This window comes from Glossina fuscipes, unplaced genomic scaffold, assembly GCF_014805625.2.
Source record: "Glossina fuscipes isolate IAEA_lab_2018 unplaced genomic scaffold, Yale_Gfus_2 1, whole genome shotgun sequence".
Lineage (NCBI taxonomy): Eukaryota > Metazoa > Arthropoda > Insecta > Diptera > Glossinidae > Glossina > Glossina fuscipes.
In genome coordinates this window covers 44042197-44057511 of record NW_023998415.1, presented here as the reverse complement: position 1 = coordinate 44057511, position 15315 = coordinate 44042197, and the positions used below count along the sequence as shown (strand labels likewise).

Sequence of the window (15315 nt, the reverse complement as noted above, 5' to 3'; positions counted from 1 at the left end):
ATACATACATATATATATATATATATATATATATATACGTACATAACAGGGAATGTATATCAATGAATTGCCATGTTTTGTAATGATTGTGTCAATAACATGGACAATGATTTTCTTAAAGGGCCGGCAAATGTCTGCTACCGCACACATACATATCCAAATATGAAATGCTGTACTTTACCGGTTTACTTTATTTATTAATCAACATTCAGGCAGTCAATGATAGAAGAAGAAAGAAAGAGACAGAGTGTGTGTGTGAGAGAGAGACAGAGGGAGATAGAGTAAGTCTTTTGTTATAGCTTATCTTGAATAATATATAGCAAAATTTTGAATATTATCATTACAGCAGAAGGCTTGTCTTGCGGCCATTATCCATGCATCTGTCGCATGTAAGAGGCACTAATTAACTTATCCTCTACATATACAAACATACTATGTTTATTGCTAAATGTTATAAGCGTAAGCAATAAGGAAAAGTGAAAACAACAATAAGAACTTATACTATAAAATAACAAGGAAATAGGAGTTGCCATACATACATACATACATACATACATGCATGCATACATGCATACATACATACACACACACACCCATATATATATATATATTTATATATATATACATCCATGTATATATATATATATATATATATATTGTATTGTATATGAGAGTAGTATAGTAATGTGTTTTTTTCTTTTACTCGACCATACAAACACACACACACACACACACAAACACATGTATATTTCGTTGCAAAAAATCTTGTAAACAAATCACAACAAATCATTTCATTTCATTTGGATTTTTTGTTTTCATTATAAAAATAATCCTACACATGCTGCGTACGTACATCCCTACATATGCGTTCATTTATATTCCTACTTACTTACTTACTTACTTACTTACTTACTTATATATCAATGTTTACATATGAGCGTGTGTGGGTGTGTATTTTTTTATGAAATTAAATAAAATAGACCCAAATATCAGTAATAAGTTTCAGTTATTTCCTTGCCATTCGTATAAACACTTGAAAAATTCGTTGAATTTGTTGAGAGTTTTCGTGTGCATTTACTTTGAAATTTTCAACTTGACTTGATATAAAATTATTCAAAATTAATTTCTTACAAACAAAATATGTTACATTTATTCAATGAATTTAAGGCGACTTCAAAGATTAGAAAATTGTACGCAATGTATGACCTGAGAAAAGTACCAGATTCCTGAGAAGGATTTCTGAAAGAAAGAACGAAAGAAAGAAAGATAGACATTTCTCTTTCCATAAAGCATATAACGATCAAATCTGCCATTATTTCTTTTTTAATTTTTTTGCGGTGCCTTGGTGTTTTTCAAAATAATTCATTAAGTCATTTAAGATATATTCGAAAATGAAAGGTGAGTTCTTTATTGATAACGGAACGTAAACAAAACGATATGTTTTGATTTGATTTCGTTTAAAGCAGTTACAGATCATTCTTAAAACAGCAAACAATCGCTAATGTTTACGCTAAGTCAACTTCAATCCAGATCTCTTACATTTAGTCGGATAGTCTTTAATAAAAATGATAAATTTCAAGAAAGGGAGTGAATATTGATTTGAAAAAGTATTCAAGACAAAAATTAATGAAACGATGAAAATCGCGTAAACTTCGTACATTTTTTTTGTTTGGAATACATTGACCCCATTTAACATCACGTTTTACCGGCCAGGATAGCAATATGCATTGTGGAAAGTGTTTTGAAAAAATTGCCTTTAAAGTGCTATCGTATGGCATTAGTTTGCAATTTTATATATGTAATTATGTTTTCATATATTACATACATATATATCATACAAATCGATCATCGAAATTTATTGAACTCATAAGCTGAGCTTGATAAGAAGATTTATTTTTGTCTGTCGATAAACTCTTGGTATCCACTATCCCAAGTAAACAAATGCGAAAATTAAATTCATCTTAAAGTAAAACTTGGACGCTCGGCAAATCAACGAAATACATATATAAAATTGCAAGACCTTATCCCAATCGGAAATACACGGCATACAATACTTTGTCATATTATTCGGCGAAGCAAATGTGATAACAAATTTAATATGTCCTCGATACAGGACGTGTTTGCAAACTACAACTTCACTTGAAGATGCATTTTAGAGGTCAGTTACCACAATTTTGTTAACTAAACTCGTTTCGGTTAATTATCATCATCAGAATTTCCTCTTATCGAAGTGTTTGGCGGAGGAGCGTGACGGAAATTTATAAAATTGTCTTCTTCTTCTTCCTCTTTTTTTTTTTTTGTAATTTTCAGAGGTCTCCAACTTTTGTATATTTGATACGTGAAGAGGTACACTGTGCTAGGTTTCAACTTTTACGGACATTACTTATTAAGGCCGTTGGACGAACGAACAGAAGAGCCCTGAGGGACAAAATCCTCTGCTCTGATCAAGACTATCAATCCCGATCCATTGCTTCTAGATGTTATTACAACACTTTTCCTTTCATTATTTCTTTTTGCCAGATATGCAACATGGTCGGTCGTATGGTTCGTTAGATGATAATCTTATTCCGCCGGTAAATATAAGGATCGAAAATGATGAGAGAACGCCTTTATTGATGAATCATTGTCATAGCGTCGGTGCATTCGATGAATGCGAATACGACGATGAGCTATGTAACGATAGGCTGCTGACGTCGTTTAATTCGTTAGACGATAATGTTACCACTGTGACATTGATTAGTACCGTACCTGATGCTAGGAACAATGTCGAAGCTTTTCATTGGGAATTACGTTTGGTGGCCTTTATCCTCTTACTGTTAACTAGTGTGGCACTGGCTATATATCTGCTGATAATTGAATGTAAGCTTTTAAAAAAAATGATATCCTCCTTATACGAACCTTTATTTAGTAAAATCTCATGTTGTTGCCTCAAACATCGAAAGCCAGCGTTCGCGGATTACAAAGCACTTGGCAAAAGCATAACACTTACGAATTGGGATACAAGCCACTGAACTGCGGTGCCCACCTTTCTATCTTTTTCTCCTTTCTCGTTTCTCTCCGACCACCAACGTTTTGACGCGTGTAGAGGTCATCCTATGACTGGTTACTCCTACTACTTTAACAAAAAAAAAAAAAATAAATAAATAATAATAATAATAATAATAACAAAAAATAGCAACAACAACAACGAAGGACGAGTTTATTCTACATATACTTGGCCCAAAATCCAGCATATTAGTTCAATCTTCCCCTCTTAGGTTTATGTTATGGAAAAATTTTGGTCGAATAACCAGCGTATTAGTCCAATCTTTCCCGCTTTGTTTGCGGTTATGGACAAATTTTCGCCCGAAAATTAGCATACTAGTCCAATACTCAACTTTTTTCTACATATCATCGAAACATTTTTTCCGAAAAAGAACATATTGATCCAATACTCGCCCTTTGCTATATACCATTGGAAAATTTTTGACCGAAAATTTGCTTATTAGTCCAGAACTTACCCCTTCCGAAATTAGCATCTTAGTATAGCACTCGCCCCTTTTTTTTATATATCGTGGAAAAAATGTTTCGAAAAACTAGCATATTAGTCCAATACTGTACCTTCGCTATATGCCATTCAAAAATTGTTGTCCGAAAACTAACACATTAGTCCAGTCTTCCCTTCTTTGCCTTATATCATGGAAAAAGTGTTGTCCGAAAGCCAGCATATTCGTCCAATGCTCCTTCCTTTCCTATACGTTATGGGAAAATTTTTGTCCGGCAGCTAGCATATTAGTTCAGTACTCTCTCCTTTCTTACTGGCGTATTATTAGTTACCTGAAGTCAAATTTTAATTTTTTGTCAAAAGATGTACGTTATTGACTCGCTTCTCTGAGTGATAGACCCAGGACATAGTGATGAAATCAGGTTTTTCTGATAGGATGTTGCCGTCTTTTAAAACATCAAAAATCAGTGCTTGAATAAATTCGTTAAAATTTTTCATAACACGCATATACAGTATGCATGCACTATATGGTAAATAATAAGAATAATTTTTTTTTTTTTTTTAATTTGTTTATACCATCAAGTACGATTTACTTTTTTATTTATGTTTGTACTTTGTACGTTTTTTTTTAATTTTACTCATCATTTTGTTATTTATTCAATATCGTCCAATTATCAATTGACTTAGCAGAGTCACGAACCGATTGTGAAGATGGCTCAGCTTTTAGCAAAGCCAAAAATTTGGTCTACGTACAGTGGGCTAATTTCACACCAATACCCAAACGTCTGTTATTCGCAAGCAAAAACTTTAACATTATAATATATATTGGCCTGAGGGCCAAGTGTGTCTGCTGTCCGTTTCTATGAAATAGCCTTTACATGGAATATACTTTTTTAAAATGTATTTTACTATATAAAGGTGTTATTGTTTTGACCTTCAGCCCGTTTGCCAGCTGTAACGTTTTCTCTGGACTTGATCAGTCACGATATATGGAGCAAAATGCAAGTAACAAACGAGAATCGCAGGAATTACGAGAACATTACCAAAATAATACTTATGCAGACGGGTGGTGAGAATTGTTTTACACCAAAGAGTTGCTTAGAGATTTTACGGAAAATGCAGGTAACGCGGTAAAATAAAACGATACCTATTATAAAATCTTAATAGTTTTTATTGTTTATTTTTTAACCTTTTAGCTGAACTATAATAGCGAAGGTTTAGAATTACCTTATAATTTCCTAATAGGCGGTGATGGACAAACGTATGAGGTGCGTGGTTGGGAATATCCGAATGGTATGACTGGGGTCTCACAAAAGGATTCACTTTTAATTGGATTAATAGGTATTTTGGAAAAAGAATTTTCTTAAAATTTACTTACATACAATACATATATGCATATATCTTTAGGCGATTTCACTTATGCAGTGCCTAATGCCAAATTGTTGACGACAATACGTTCGTTAATTAAAGAATCTCTGAAACGTCATAAAATCCATGATAAATATCGTATATATGGTTTACGAAATATGACGCAACTACAAAAAAAACAATCATCACGTCACGAAGGCGAAAAATTATTCGTCGAAATTATGAAATGGTCAGAATTTGAGAATATTTTCTTCATTTAATGACAGAGAGAGAGAGAGAGAGAGAAGAGACGAAGCTCAATTCAAAATTCGATATGTCGATGAAATAAATTCCGTTATTATTTTCTGTGAAAAATTGAGAATTTATTTGAAACTTATAAATAAAATTGAAACAAATTAAAGAGAAAAAAACACAAATAATTTCTTATTATTATATAACTTAATCAATTTCCAATTTACGAAAACTTCCCTCCAGGCATTCGTAATGTTTTAGGAAATGCGCTACGTTTTTCAATTTTCCCGATTTTTTACACTGTATGCCGCAATCAGTTAATAAAGTTATCTCATCTAATTTTAAAATAGTCTCACGTTTCTCGAGTAATTCGCATTTCCAGAGTTTCAACATTTCCTCAGTGGACATACGTCCGCCCAATTCTTGCGGTAAGCATTCGGGATCTATAGCTTTGCAAAGTTCTTCTGCGTTGCTATGTACGGTAAGACGTTTTCTAATTTTCAAGCTTACACGCGTTTTAGCGAACTCCACCAGCCACTTTAGGCCGGATGGTAAATTAATGAGATGAATTTCCTTATGGCGCATAGGCAGCGATTGTTCGCCCCATTTAAAGACGCGAGCAAATTCACCCGGTTTCCAATTGGTTATATGATGCGTTGTAACACCCGAGAAGTTTCCAATATGCGTTACACCTACCATCTGCGTAAGAGGATCTTCCATTAGAAATTCATAAGTGAGAAAATGAACTTTCGCCTGTTCGCTGCTTCCATACAATTTCGCATTAAAACCTTTAGCGTTCACAATAACAACACGGCGACCATTCTTATCACGTTTCGGTGTAGCAAATATGTAACCGCTAGAGATTATGTCATTTAACTTGGCATCTAATAAATCTAATTGCGTGCTGAGGTGTGGAAACGTGCGCTTTATATTTAAATACTTGAGTATGCTTTGCTGAGCTAGCGGTACGTTAAACTTTTTCGCTCTTAAAAAGCGTAACAGGAATCCATCATCGCAGCGCATATTAAGTATATCCATATTTTTCGATAACCAATTACGTAATTGCTGCAAACTCTGCTCACGCGTCCATTGATCTTCATGTAATTCCTTTTTAGCCGCTTTGAGCAAGTGTTTCGGAAATTCATTTGCATTGTAGTCGGTTACTCCATTCATATTTATAAATCTGAAAATATAATATAAATAGAGACATTTTATCACTTTATAACAAGTGAAGGCACCACAGTAGGTCGTGTCGCATCATTAAATAATGTACATCAATTCGTTTATATGAGATGAGGGTTCGTCCTTGGGCTAAAATAAGTTCATGTATTAAATTTCATCAAAATATTTTCAAAAATTGCGCGCTGTAGATTGAACACAAGAAAACAAGATGGACAGACAGACAGACATATTTATTAATTCTGAATCACTGATCTGAATCTGATCGGTATAACAAAAGATCGATCTATCTCAGTTCCTTCTGAGTTTTGCATAAATCCGGACAAACTTATTGTACGCTTAGTGTACGGGTATAATAAGCAAGAAGTTTTATTCGGCTAGAGTTATATTTCTTTGCATTCGGGACTAGCTTGCTTCTTTAAAGGCAATTTACTAAAGACAGTTTCGGAAATAACTAATACATATATATTCATGTACATGTCTTATATTGCTTTATTTTGAAAACTTTATTCTAATTAATATAAATGTAAAATGAAATAAAATATGTTATACGAACATTTCAAACCCATATTTTTTTTTAAATTTTCTTTACTGTACATGTTATCCTTTTTGATGTATAAGCACACATTCGCCATGGTGTTGATTAACGTAAATATTAAGAGACAAATTTTCGGTTTGCCTAATTATGCTATAATTATTTCAACGTTGAAACGTTTTCCAACACTATTTTAGTTTTCTTTCCATTCCTTTAGTTATTGCAAAATGTTTATCTAGTTGATTCTCGTTTGTAATTTAATAACAATTAAAAGAAGCTTTTATTTACAAGACTATAAACAATATAAGGAAAATTAAATAAAATAGTTTAATGAAAATGTGAGCTCGTCATATAAAAAGTAATGAATTAAATAAATTCAATATAAAGAAATCTTCCAAAATCGCGCAAGTTTAATGAAGCGGTCGTGATTTACGCCTCGCGCTTCTTATCGTTATTTTATGGTAAGTAAAAGAAAAACAAAAATTCATTCTCAGGTAATAGATATGCGACAATGAAACTCTTTTAACAATATATGGTCACATATATGTGTTACGAAGCGCACAAGAAAATTGAAAACCTCTCCCACGCAAAGTACAAAAAGAAAAAAGTATCTTTGATTTTTTAAAAATTATGATTTAAATTTGAAGATAATATACACGTTCGCAGCATTCTAGCGGTTGTTGCCTAACGATAATTAACGAAAAAAATATTACTTTTTATTATAAATTCGTTTGTCTTTTTTTTAATAAAATATTGTTTGTATTGTAGAATATTTGCAATTTTCTTTGCATTTATTATCTACTGTGACCATAAAAATATACTTTTAATTTTTTATTTTTTTTTAATCATAATATTAACATAAACAAAAATGCAAAGATATAGGAAGCAGTTATTATTATAAATCATTATATGCTTATGTGCTTGACTTTATGGCTCTGTTATATTTACATAATTTAAAACTTAAGCTTTGAAATTAGCTCAAGTGCAAACATAACAGACTGGCTTGTCTTGGTCTGGTCTTAGTTTGTTTTTCGATTGGTTAAACGCTAATTAGCAAAATGTTAAATATGTGGTCACAAGGTCTAGCAATAAATACTTCAGTAAATCATTGTAAATTAAAAGAAAATTGTGTAACAAATTTATATATCATACAAAATTCAGAATTTTCTATAAGTTATTATAGCTAAGGTAATTTGCATTTTACGATTGAAACTAATTTAATAATTTATTACTTTAAAATATTTTAGTCGAGTAACGTAGATTATTAAACACTTTACGCCAGTTAATTTCGCTGAATACCATTCTTCAATTATTTTCATGAAAGAATACCCAAAGACATATTGTTAATGGAATCCTTATATGGCATGGGATGAAAACTATAAACTAAATTGGGGTACATTAAAAAAAATTGATTTTTTTGATCATCAAGCATATGTTCGGTCATAAAGTACTAAAAATTAGACTTTTCAAGAAAACCCTTATACGCAGTGGAATCCATGTTTGGTTACTTACTTTATGGATCAATTCTCAATTTTTTACTGAGAGGGCGTTCACGAAATTGCCTCTTCCGATTCAAATTTCTTACATCAATTATATAATTATTTATTATTATTTTAATTTTAGACTAATGAAATGAATTCTTAGACTAAAAAAAGACATTGAGCACTAGCAACACAGGCTATCGGCTCCTACATCAATTATAATATGCTGAAATGCTTCTAGATAATGATCTTTATCGAGAAATTGGGAAAATGGCAATTTCTTGCATATAGCAACTTTTAAAGTAGACGATATATGAAGAGTGACAGCAAAAATGTTTCGATCGAATCCATTTTCAATGCGGTTCATCCGAAACACAAACAGTCTAGCAAATCGCCTATATGGGACGTGACGCTGGCAGACGGACAAACCATTTTAATTCGATTTAGAAAATGATTCTAAATCGATTGGCATTGTTATGCCAACTGACACTACCTTTAGTTCTTTTGGATGTTACATAAACCCGCACAAATCTTATATACCCTTATGCCACAAGTGTCGTAGGGCAAAGAAGGAAACAAAGTCTTTGCTTCATGAATAGATTTCTTCATAGTAACAATAAATCATTGAAAATTTAAAGTCGTTAAAAGATATCGGCGCGATAGTACAATAACAACAATTAAAATCCTGAAACATAGTAATAACTCTTTAACTGTGTTGCCGTGTGACTGTGTATGTGCTAATATATCAATGTGCATACAAACAGGTTTCGTTAAAGATGATCAAATTGTTTTTGCGGCTACCTATTGTACTTATCATGTAATTAGGCATAATTTAAAAGTTAACGTTCGTTGTGCGAGCACAAAATGAGTTTTTCAAGTCGTAAAGAAAATGTATATGATATTTTACGGAACATTATCTATCATTTTGTTTTCTCCTAAAACAAAATAGTTTTATGCAATATAATAATTATTATTATTAAATCTTAATGGTTTTTTGTTTTTGTTATTTTCTTTGAGAGACAAGCAACTGTTCTAAAGCATAATAAGAAAATCTGCATTGTTTTCGGCGAATGAAATAAATGCAATTTTCTGTAATTATTTTAATTGTTTACATAAATCCCAAATGTTTAAGATATCCCGTACGTCCTGGGCATAGTAGACGGCAATATCACGATAATGCTCGTTACCGCATGTGTTTCATTTGACTATTTTGCAACCTCTTAGATGACAATTCTGACCGCAAACGACTCATTTTCCCTTCTGATTACCATTTTCTGTGATCTAACTAATGAGTGCTTCAGTTTATTGAAAAACATCAAGCAAATATTCCATTTCAGAGATTAGAAGCACTGCCCAAGCTTAAATCAGTTGTCAGAAAAATGCAGAATTTTTGCTGATCACAATGGAGGGGCCACTTTCAAGTTCTTATAAACTAAATCGTTACAAAAAACAATCCTGAAGATGAAGTTCTGAAACCAGGCAAACTTAAAAAAAAAAAAGGAAAAAAATTATGAAGATGTTATAGTCGGGCAAAGTCTTTCTCCATTTACCAGAGCTAGAATGTACATAAAATAATATCTTGTTCATACATACACGATTTACTTTTTGTTGTAACTCTTATATAGAAGACTACGTCTACATAGTCCAAACCTATCGCATTGAATGCAATATATGCGAACTCAAAAAAATTTGTAAATATCAGATTTTGTTGCCATAGAAAGCCTTGTTTCTTTGTTTTAATGGTTGCATGGGAGGGAACGATTTTAAAAATCGTCTTCCATCCCATCAAAATTTTCTAAAATTAATGTGTATGCAAAAATCATTGTCGAGAGTAGGATTTTAAATGATCGATGCTCATCGAAATGCTCCGATCCAATCCATTTTCATTTATTTTCGTCCTTGAACCATGAAGCTTTTGCTTTTACTATCGTAGAACTAATCTTAATTTCGAAAGGATTGCTTTTGACACAACTCTACAAGTTGGCTTAAAGCCCTATCACACTTACAAAAAGAAGGCTCGCTCTTCGATGAAATAAAATAATTCCCAGTGTATTCCGTGAGGATTGAGCAAACTGTCATCTGTTCTCTAGCAATAGCTTGATGCCTGTAGCATGTTCATCGGACTTGATGGAAAAGCATTGACAAACTTTGTGGGTTAAGTAATTGTGGAAACACCACTTAACCTTTACATAGTTTACATAACACGTAACTTACTATTATTGAAGTTTCGCACAAAATTAGATTAATTTCGAAAATAAAAGAAAATTAATTTTTCTCTCATAAAACACTCGTAAGCATATATATATATATATACTCTTCCGCGTTACGGTCTTTTGGACACATTTATATTACATTATGCTATGGATCGGTTTAGCGATTTATACCTTAATGATGAGTTAATGCTAGTCATGTTATTCTTATAAGAATTTGTAATTTTCATAAATTGGCCGAGAAATCATTTTTCACAACTTTCGTCAAAGATATTGAAAATTTTTTATATGAAACTCACTTTAAATTGAAGAATCTTAATAGTTTGCCTCTAAATAAACGATCTTTTACTTATATATGTTTAATGTTCGTTGGTTAACCGATGAATGATGTTTTGTCATGTTAAGTTTAAGTTAATATATAGTTTGTCACTCTCTTCAATTGTGCGATGAAGAGATCTCACGAGTATGATTTAAAAATCTTTAAATCATACTTAAATCTTTAAATCTTCTTTTATAGCTAACGGAAGCTATACATAGCATTTTTCAAATGTCGTTAGCACTGAAATATGTGACAATAAAAAATGACAATTCTCGACATGTACATAACATATTGTTATCCTAAACCGCGAAAGGTATTATGTTAGGTGTTTGGAAAAATTTTGATCAGCGGTTTCTGCACGTAAATATGATAAAGAAATGGAAGAGACCAATTTACACAACAATTGAATTCGATGATTTTGACTTTCCCCTAAATAAAATAATAGTTTTTCCATTTAATATTATTGATTTATTCAGTGTACGCTGACGCTACTCATGGAGCGTTCAAAATTCTTCTTCTTGCCAATTCATTACGTTTGTTGTTTATTTGAAGAAATCTGCTGCCGTTCAGAGGCTTAGGGCGATGCTGCTCCATCATATCCCAATTGTCGGTTTAAACAGGGCGACTCGAATTGACTGACCTTGCTCTTTTTTTGGCCACTTGTTGCAAGAGTTGTTCAGGTTTGATTGCTGCAGCCCGAACTGGAACTGCTGCCACACTCCTCATGATGAAATTTTGGCTCTTTATTAGGTTTATGTTTAATTATTCAAATTTTAACAGGATTATTTTTAGCTATACATTATACTGCCGATATCAATTTAGCATTTAATAGAGTAAATCATATCTGTCGAGATGTTAATAACGGGTGATTATTACGAACCCTCCACGCAAATGGAGCTTCATTTTTTTTCATTTGTATTTATCTACATATTGGACGAGGAATATACTACAGCGCCTGCTGATTAAAACTTGCTCACATCGATGCAGTATGGCCAACTTGAAGAAATGCGAAAATGAGTTGGTCGGTGGATGGATCGCGGCCTAACCAATATAAGTTCTATCGACACTGTATCGACATGTTGTCAGAATTAAAAACCATATTAATCTTCATCTCTTTTTGGACATAAAGTATTAAAAATTAGACTGCGCTTATGAAGACTTTTCGTGAGCGCCCTTATGTAGAATGAAGTCCAAAAAATTGCCTAATTTAATCCACATTTGTCACAGTTAATTTTGGTGTCAAATTGCTACAATGTTACGAACCAATTTGCATCACTTCGTGCTAGAATCGATAAAATAAAAGTTTTCTTTTTATGGAAATGGTTGGAAATGGAAGGGGCCTGAACACTTGGCTCATGCGATCTACATATTTCGCATCAATTTGGCTTTGCCGAAATACTAGCATAGAGTGATTTTCGTAGAAAAATTTCGTAAATTGCAAATTTTGTTTGCATAACAATTTTTTTAAAATGAGTTCCGATCCAATTCTTTATATATTACATCACTTGTGATGCAAAGGTATATTAAGTTTGTGCGGATGTCTGCAACACCCAAAAGGACATGAGTGAAAACCATCTTTTAGTATACCGATCAATTCAGAATCATTTTCTGAATCGATTTAAACTTGTTTATCCGTCCGTCTGTCTTGTACAGTACTTTGTATTGGCCAAAGAATGAACGCAATTCAAAATGCTTCGGATCGGACCACTTTTTCGACCCAGCCGATATATGAATAACTGTAGAATGGTGTAGGGTATGTAATGGAATATTGTTTTTATTTGTTTTCAATAGAGTTTGTTCTCGAAAAAAAGAAAAAACACGTAAGCAAAATCAAACTTTGTCACTATATTTGAAAAATTGCGAATTAAGGCATAAAGGCTTAAATCGATCTGTATAATAAAAGAGAAATCGATCTTAAATCTTGCCGGATGTAAACTGCGACTTAATGTACTTTTATTCGTCGCAGATCTCAATTTTTACACTCTTCACTTAGACGGACGCAATCTGTAACATATCTACCTAATTAATATATATACTATCAAGCGACGGCATCTATTTAGGCCTTTTTTATCACGCGCTACTGATGATCGCCTTTTAACCTATTAAGAAAAAATGCAGAGGTTTTGTTAATTCCATCTTTCAAAGGATTATTTATTTATTGAATCTGCATTGTTTGCCACTTTTTTCTTTATTTATTTCATATATTCTTTTGATATTGGAAAAAACTCATCGCACAATAGATTAAAGTAATAAAATTAAATTTATTTTCAGAAACTTTTATATATTTTAATACAGTTAATTACATTTTATATTACTTTAGTCCATTTCAAGCTAAAAAATCTACTTATTTAATTCCTAAATTAAACACAATCTAAAACATATGAAAAAAAGTGAGGGGAAAAAATTACATTCTGAATATTCCCTATTGTCAAAACATGTAACGCTGGAAGGACAACATTGTCTTATCAGAAAATGCAAAAAAAAAAAAAAATATTACAAAACCAAGCACAATTTTTTCCTTTTTTTCATTTCCAAACAATTAAGCAAAAATTAAAAAGAAATGCATTTAAAAATCTTACGTTTTCTTTGTCTCTCCCTTTTCTGAAACTCTCACACTTTTTTTTGTTTTTTTTTTTCTTTTTTGTTTTGTTTTTTACAACTTTCTGTTTTTCTTCTTTTTTTTTTTCAATCATACAACCACAGGAAGTAGCTTTTGTTCTTTGTTTAGTTTATTTTTGTCGCTCCTTTTTTACTTTTTGTTTTAAAAAAAAAAATTGAAAGGAAAAAGAGACGAGAATAAAAAATTTAACTTGATTTACTCCGCTAAACCTATTTTTTTCGTTTTGAACTAGAAAAAAAAAAGAAGAAAAATATATATATATCGTTAAAATACATTCTAAACTTTTCTGTTTTCTTTTTCTTTCTGCGAAAAGTTGCTTTCTCAACAATATGCACTTTATGAATGACTGTGTGGTGTACGGGTGTACGGGTGTACGGTGTACGGTGTTTCTGTTTTGGTTTATTTTGTGTCGAGAGAGGTAAGCGTGCTAAAATCGATAGATCAGATCCCAAAAATAAATAATAAAAAGTCACAGACTACAAATTCTTTACTTTATGATGCCTTTCTATCGGGGAACTCGGAACTCTCGGACACTTAACTACTTATATGAACGCCATATTTGCCAAGCACAAAATGCAGCCGACAGTAAGGTGACTGAGCGATGTAAATACTTGACTTTTGTGTTAGGCGAATAGCTGAGTATCACAGGTGACGAGATATCCGCCAGGGGCAGTTTATTTAAAACTTCTTCATCATTTTCAACCTGAAAATAATAAAATAATTTGCGCGATATTTTTTGATTAGAATTTTTTGGTATAAATTATTTAATTGAAAGTTAATGCTTAGCTACTAATACCTGATACTGGCAGCAGGGATCAGTATTCCATGATACTGTATATAAACCCGTACAAAATAATGACACGGCGCACATAGGTCCAGCGATTACAGGACGTTCATGCCATAGTAAACTGGAGACTAACGAAGCTAATCCTGACACGACGGCAGTTTTATGCAAGCAATTACCAACGGTAATCCAGCGACCAGTTTCATCCCCTAAACGCGGTGGCTCAATAACAATAAAATTTACTTTAGCTTCTAGCGCTTTATCAAGCTCAGCTTCAAAATGTTGATGAGCATTTGAATTATCATAAACCTCACGTATTATGTAATGTGTGGGTCCTTTTTTGGAGCTACAACAAAGAATGAAGATTTTATTTATATAAATATATATGTATGCATACATAAAAAATGGAAACATTAAAATATTTAAAACAACTTCGCTACCGGGTTCAAGATTAAAATTATCTGCATATCTGAAGCGGCAATATACCAATACAAAAAAAAATAGCAGAAACGAAAAAAGTGTATAAATGCAGTACACATAAAGCACTAAAAAAGAAAAAAAAAAACAGAAGCGAGAATCATCGCTAAGTCAAGGACTGCAGATTCTCAGCAAACAAAGTTGACTATTCTACTATATGGCTTTTTTGACGGTGTTCAATTCAAATAAGAAAAACTCCCAAAAACTATTGCATAACATATATATATGCATATATATATATATATATATATGCACGCAGAATATATATTTGTACAATAATTGCAAATGCATCATCCCAGTCGTGTTCACTTCACTGAAAGGGGTCAACTCAAGCAAAGCAATCATTTCTTTTTTTCTTTTCTTTCATCACTTACACTCACTCACCTGTCTTCAGTATTATACATCATTTTGCTTAAACGACCAATTTCCGTACATTTGTTGGACTTTTTAAAATTTTTTAATTTTGCTTCTTTTATTTTTTGTTTAGTAGCAATTTAATTAACAATTTTTCGTTGGAATTTGGGTCCGGGAGAAAGAAAGCACTCACCGCGAAATTTATATGAAAGCAGTAAACCAAACCAAAATACAATTAAACGCAAGTACACATACACTCGCACACTACAAAAA

At 32.1% G+C, this 15315-nt stretch overlaps 3 protein-coding genes and 1 long non-coding RNA gene across 8 annotated transcripts in view; 2 read left to right on the top strand and 2 right to left on the bottom strand.

The window, feature by feature from the left end:
- Positions 1-20: 20 nt before the first annotated feature.
- On the top strand, positions 21-5262 carry LOC119631451 (peptidoglycan-recognition protein 3). 2 transcript variants are annotated; one of them, XM_038023670.1, is made up of 5 exons: positions 21-389; positions 2521-2859; positions 4425-4606; positions 4681-4825; positions 4892-5262. In XM_038023670.1, the coding sequence occupies exons 2-5, from the start codon at positions 2523-2525 to the stop codon at positions 5110-5112; spliced, it is 885 nt and encodes a 294-aa protein (XP_037879598.1). In that variant the 5' UTR covers positions 21-389; positions 2521-2522; the 3' UTR covers positions 5113-5262. The 2 variants fall into 2 exon arrangements, with proteins under 2 accessions (XP_037879598.1, XP_037879597.1); XM_038023669.1 differs by lacking the exon at positions 21-389 and adding an exon at positions 1015-1398.
- Position 5263: 1 nt separating this feature from the next.
- Positions 5264-11186, bottom strand: LOC119631449 (alpha-tocopherol transfer protein-like). 3 transcript variants are annotated; one of them, XM_038023666.1, is made up of 2 exons: positions 10663-11186; positions 5264-6266 (listed from the first exon to the last, which is right to left on the bottom strand). In XM_038023666.1, exons 1-2 carry the CDS (start codon positions 10716-10718, stop codon positions 5291-5293), a joined length of 1032 nt encoding a protein of 343 aa, XP_037879594.1. In that variant the 5' UTR covers positions 10719-11186; the 3' UTR covers positions 5264-5290. The 3 variants fall into 3 exon arrangements, with proteins under 3 accessions (XP_037879594.1, XP_037879595.1, XP_037879596.1); XM_038023667.1 differs by lacking the exon at positions 10663-11186 and adding an exon at positions 10285-10513; XM_038023668.1 differs by lacking the exon at positions 10663-11186 and adding an exon at positions 6819-6828.
- The window catches only part of LOC119631453, a 51351-nt gene continuing 43043 nt past the window's right edge, over positions 7008-15315 (top strand). Inside the window, exon 1 of the long non-coding RNA XR_005246655.1 lies at positions 7008-7258. This is a non-coding gene — a long non-coding RNA (uncharacterized LOC119631453). The remainder of the gene's footprint in view (positions 7259-15315) is intronic.
- Positions 13910-15305, bottom strand: LOC119631452 (transmembrane protein 11 homolog, mitochondrial). Of its 2 annotated transcripts, none has more exons than XM_038023671.1 (3): positions 15073-15305; positions 14218-14557; positions 13910-14130 (listed from the first exon to the last, which is right to left on the bottom strand). In XM_038023671.1, the coding sequence occupies exons 1-3, from the start codon at positions 15093-15095 to the stop codon at positions 13966-13968; spliced, it is 528 nt and encodes a 175-aa protein (XP_037879599.1). In that variant the 5' UTR covers positions 15096-15305; the 3' UTR covers positions 13910-13965. The 2 variants fall into 2 exon arrangements, with proteins under 2 accessions (XP_037879599.1, XP_037879600.1); XM_038023672.1 differs by having other exon boundaries at positions 14224-14557; positions 15073-15304.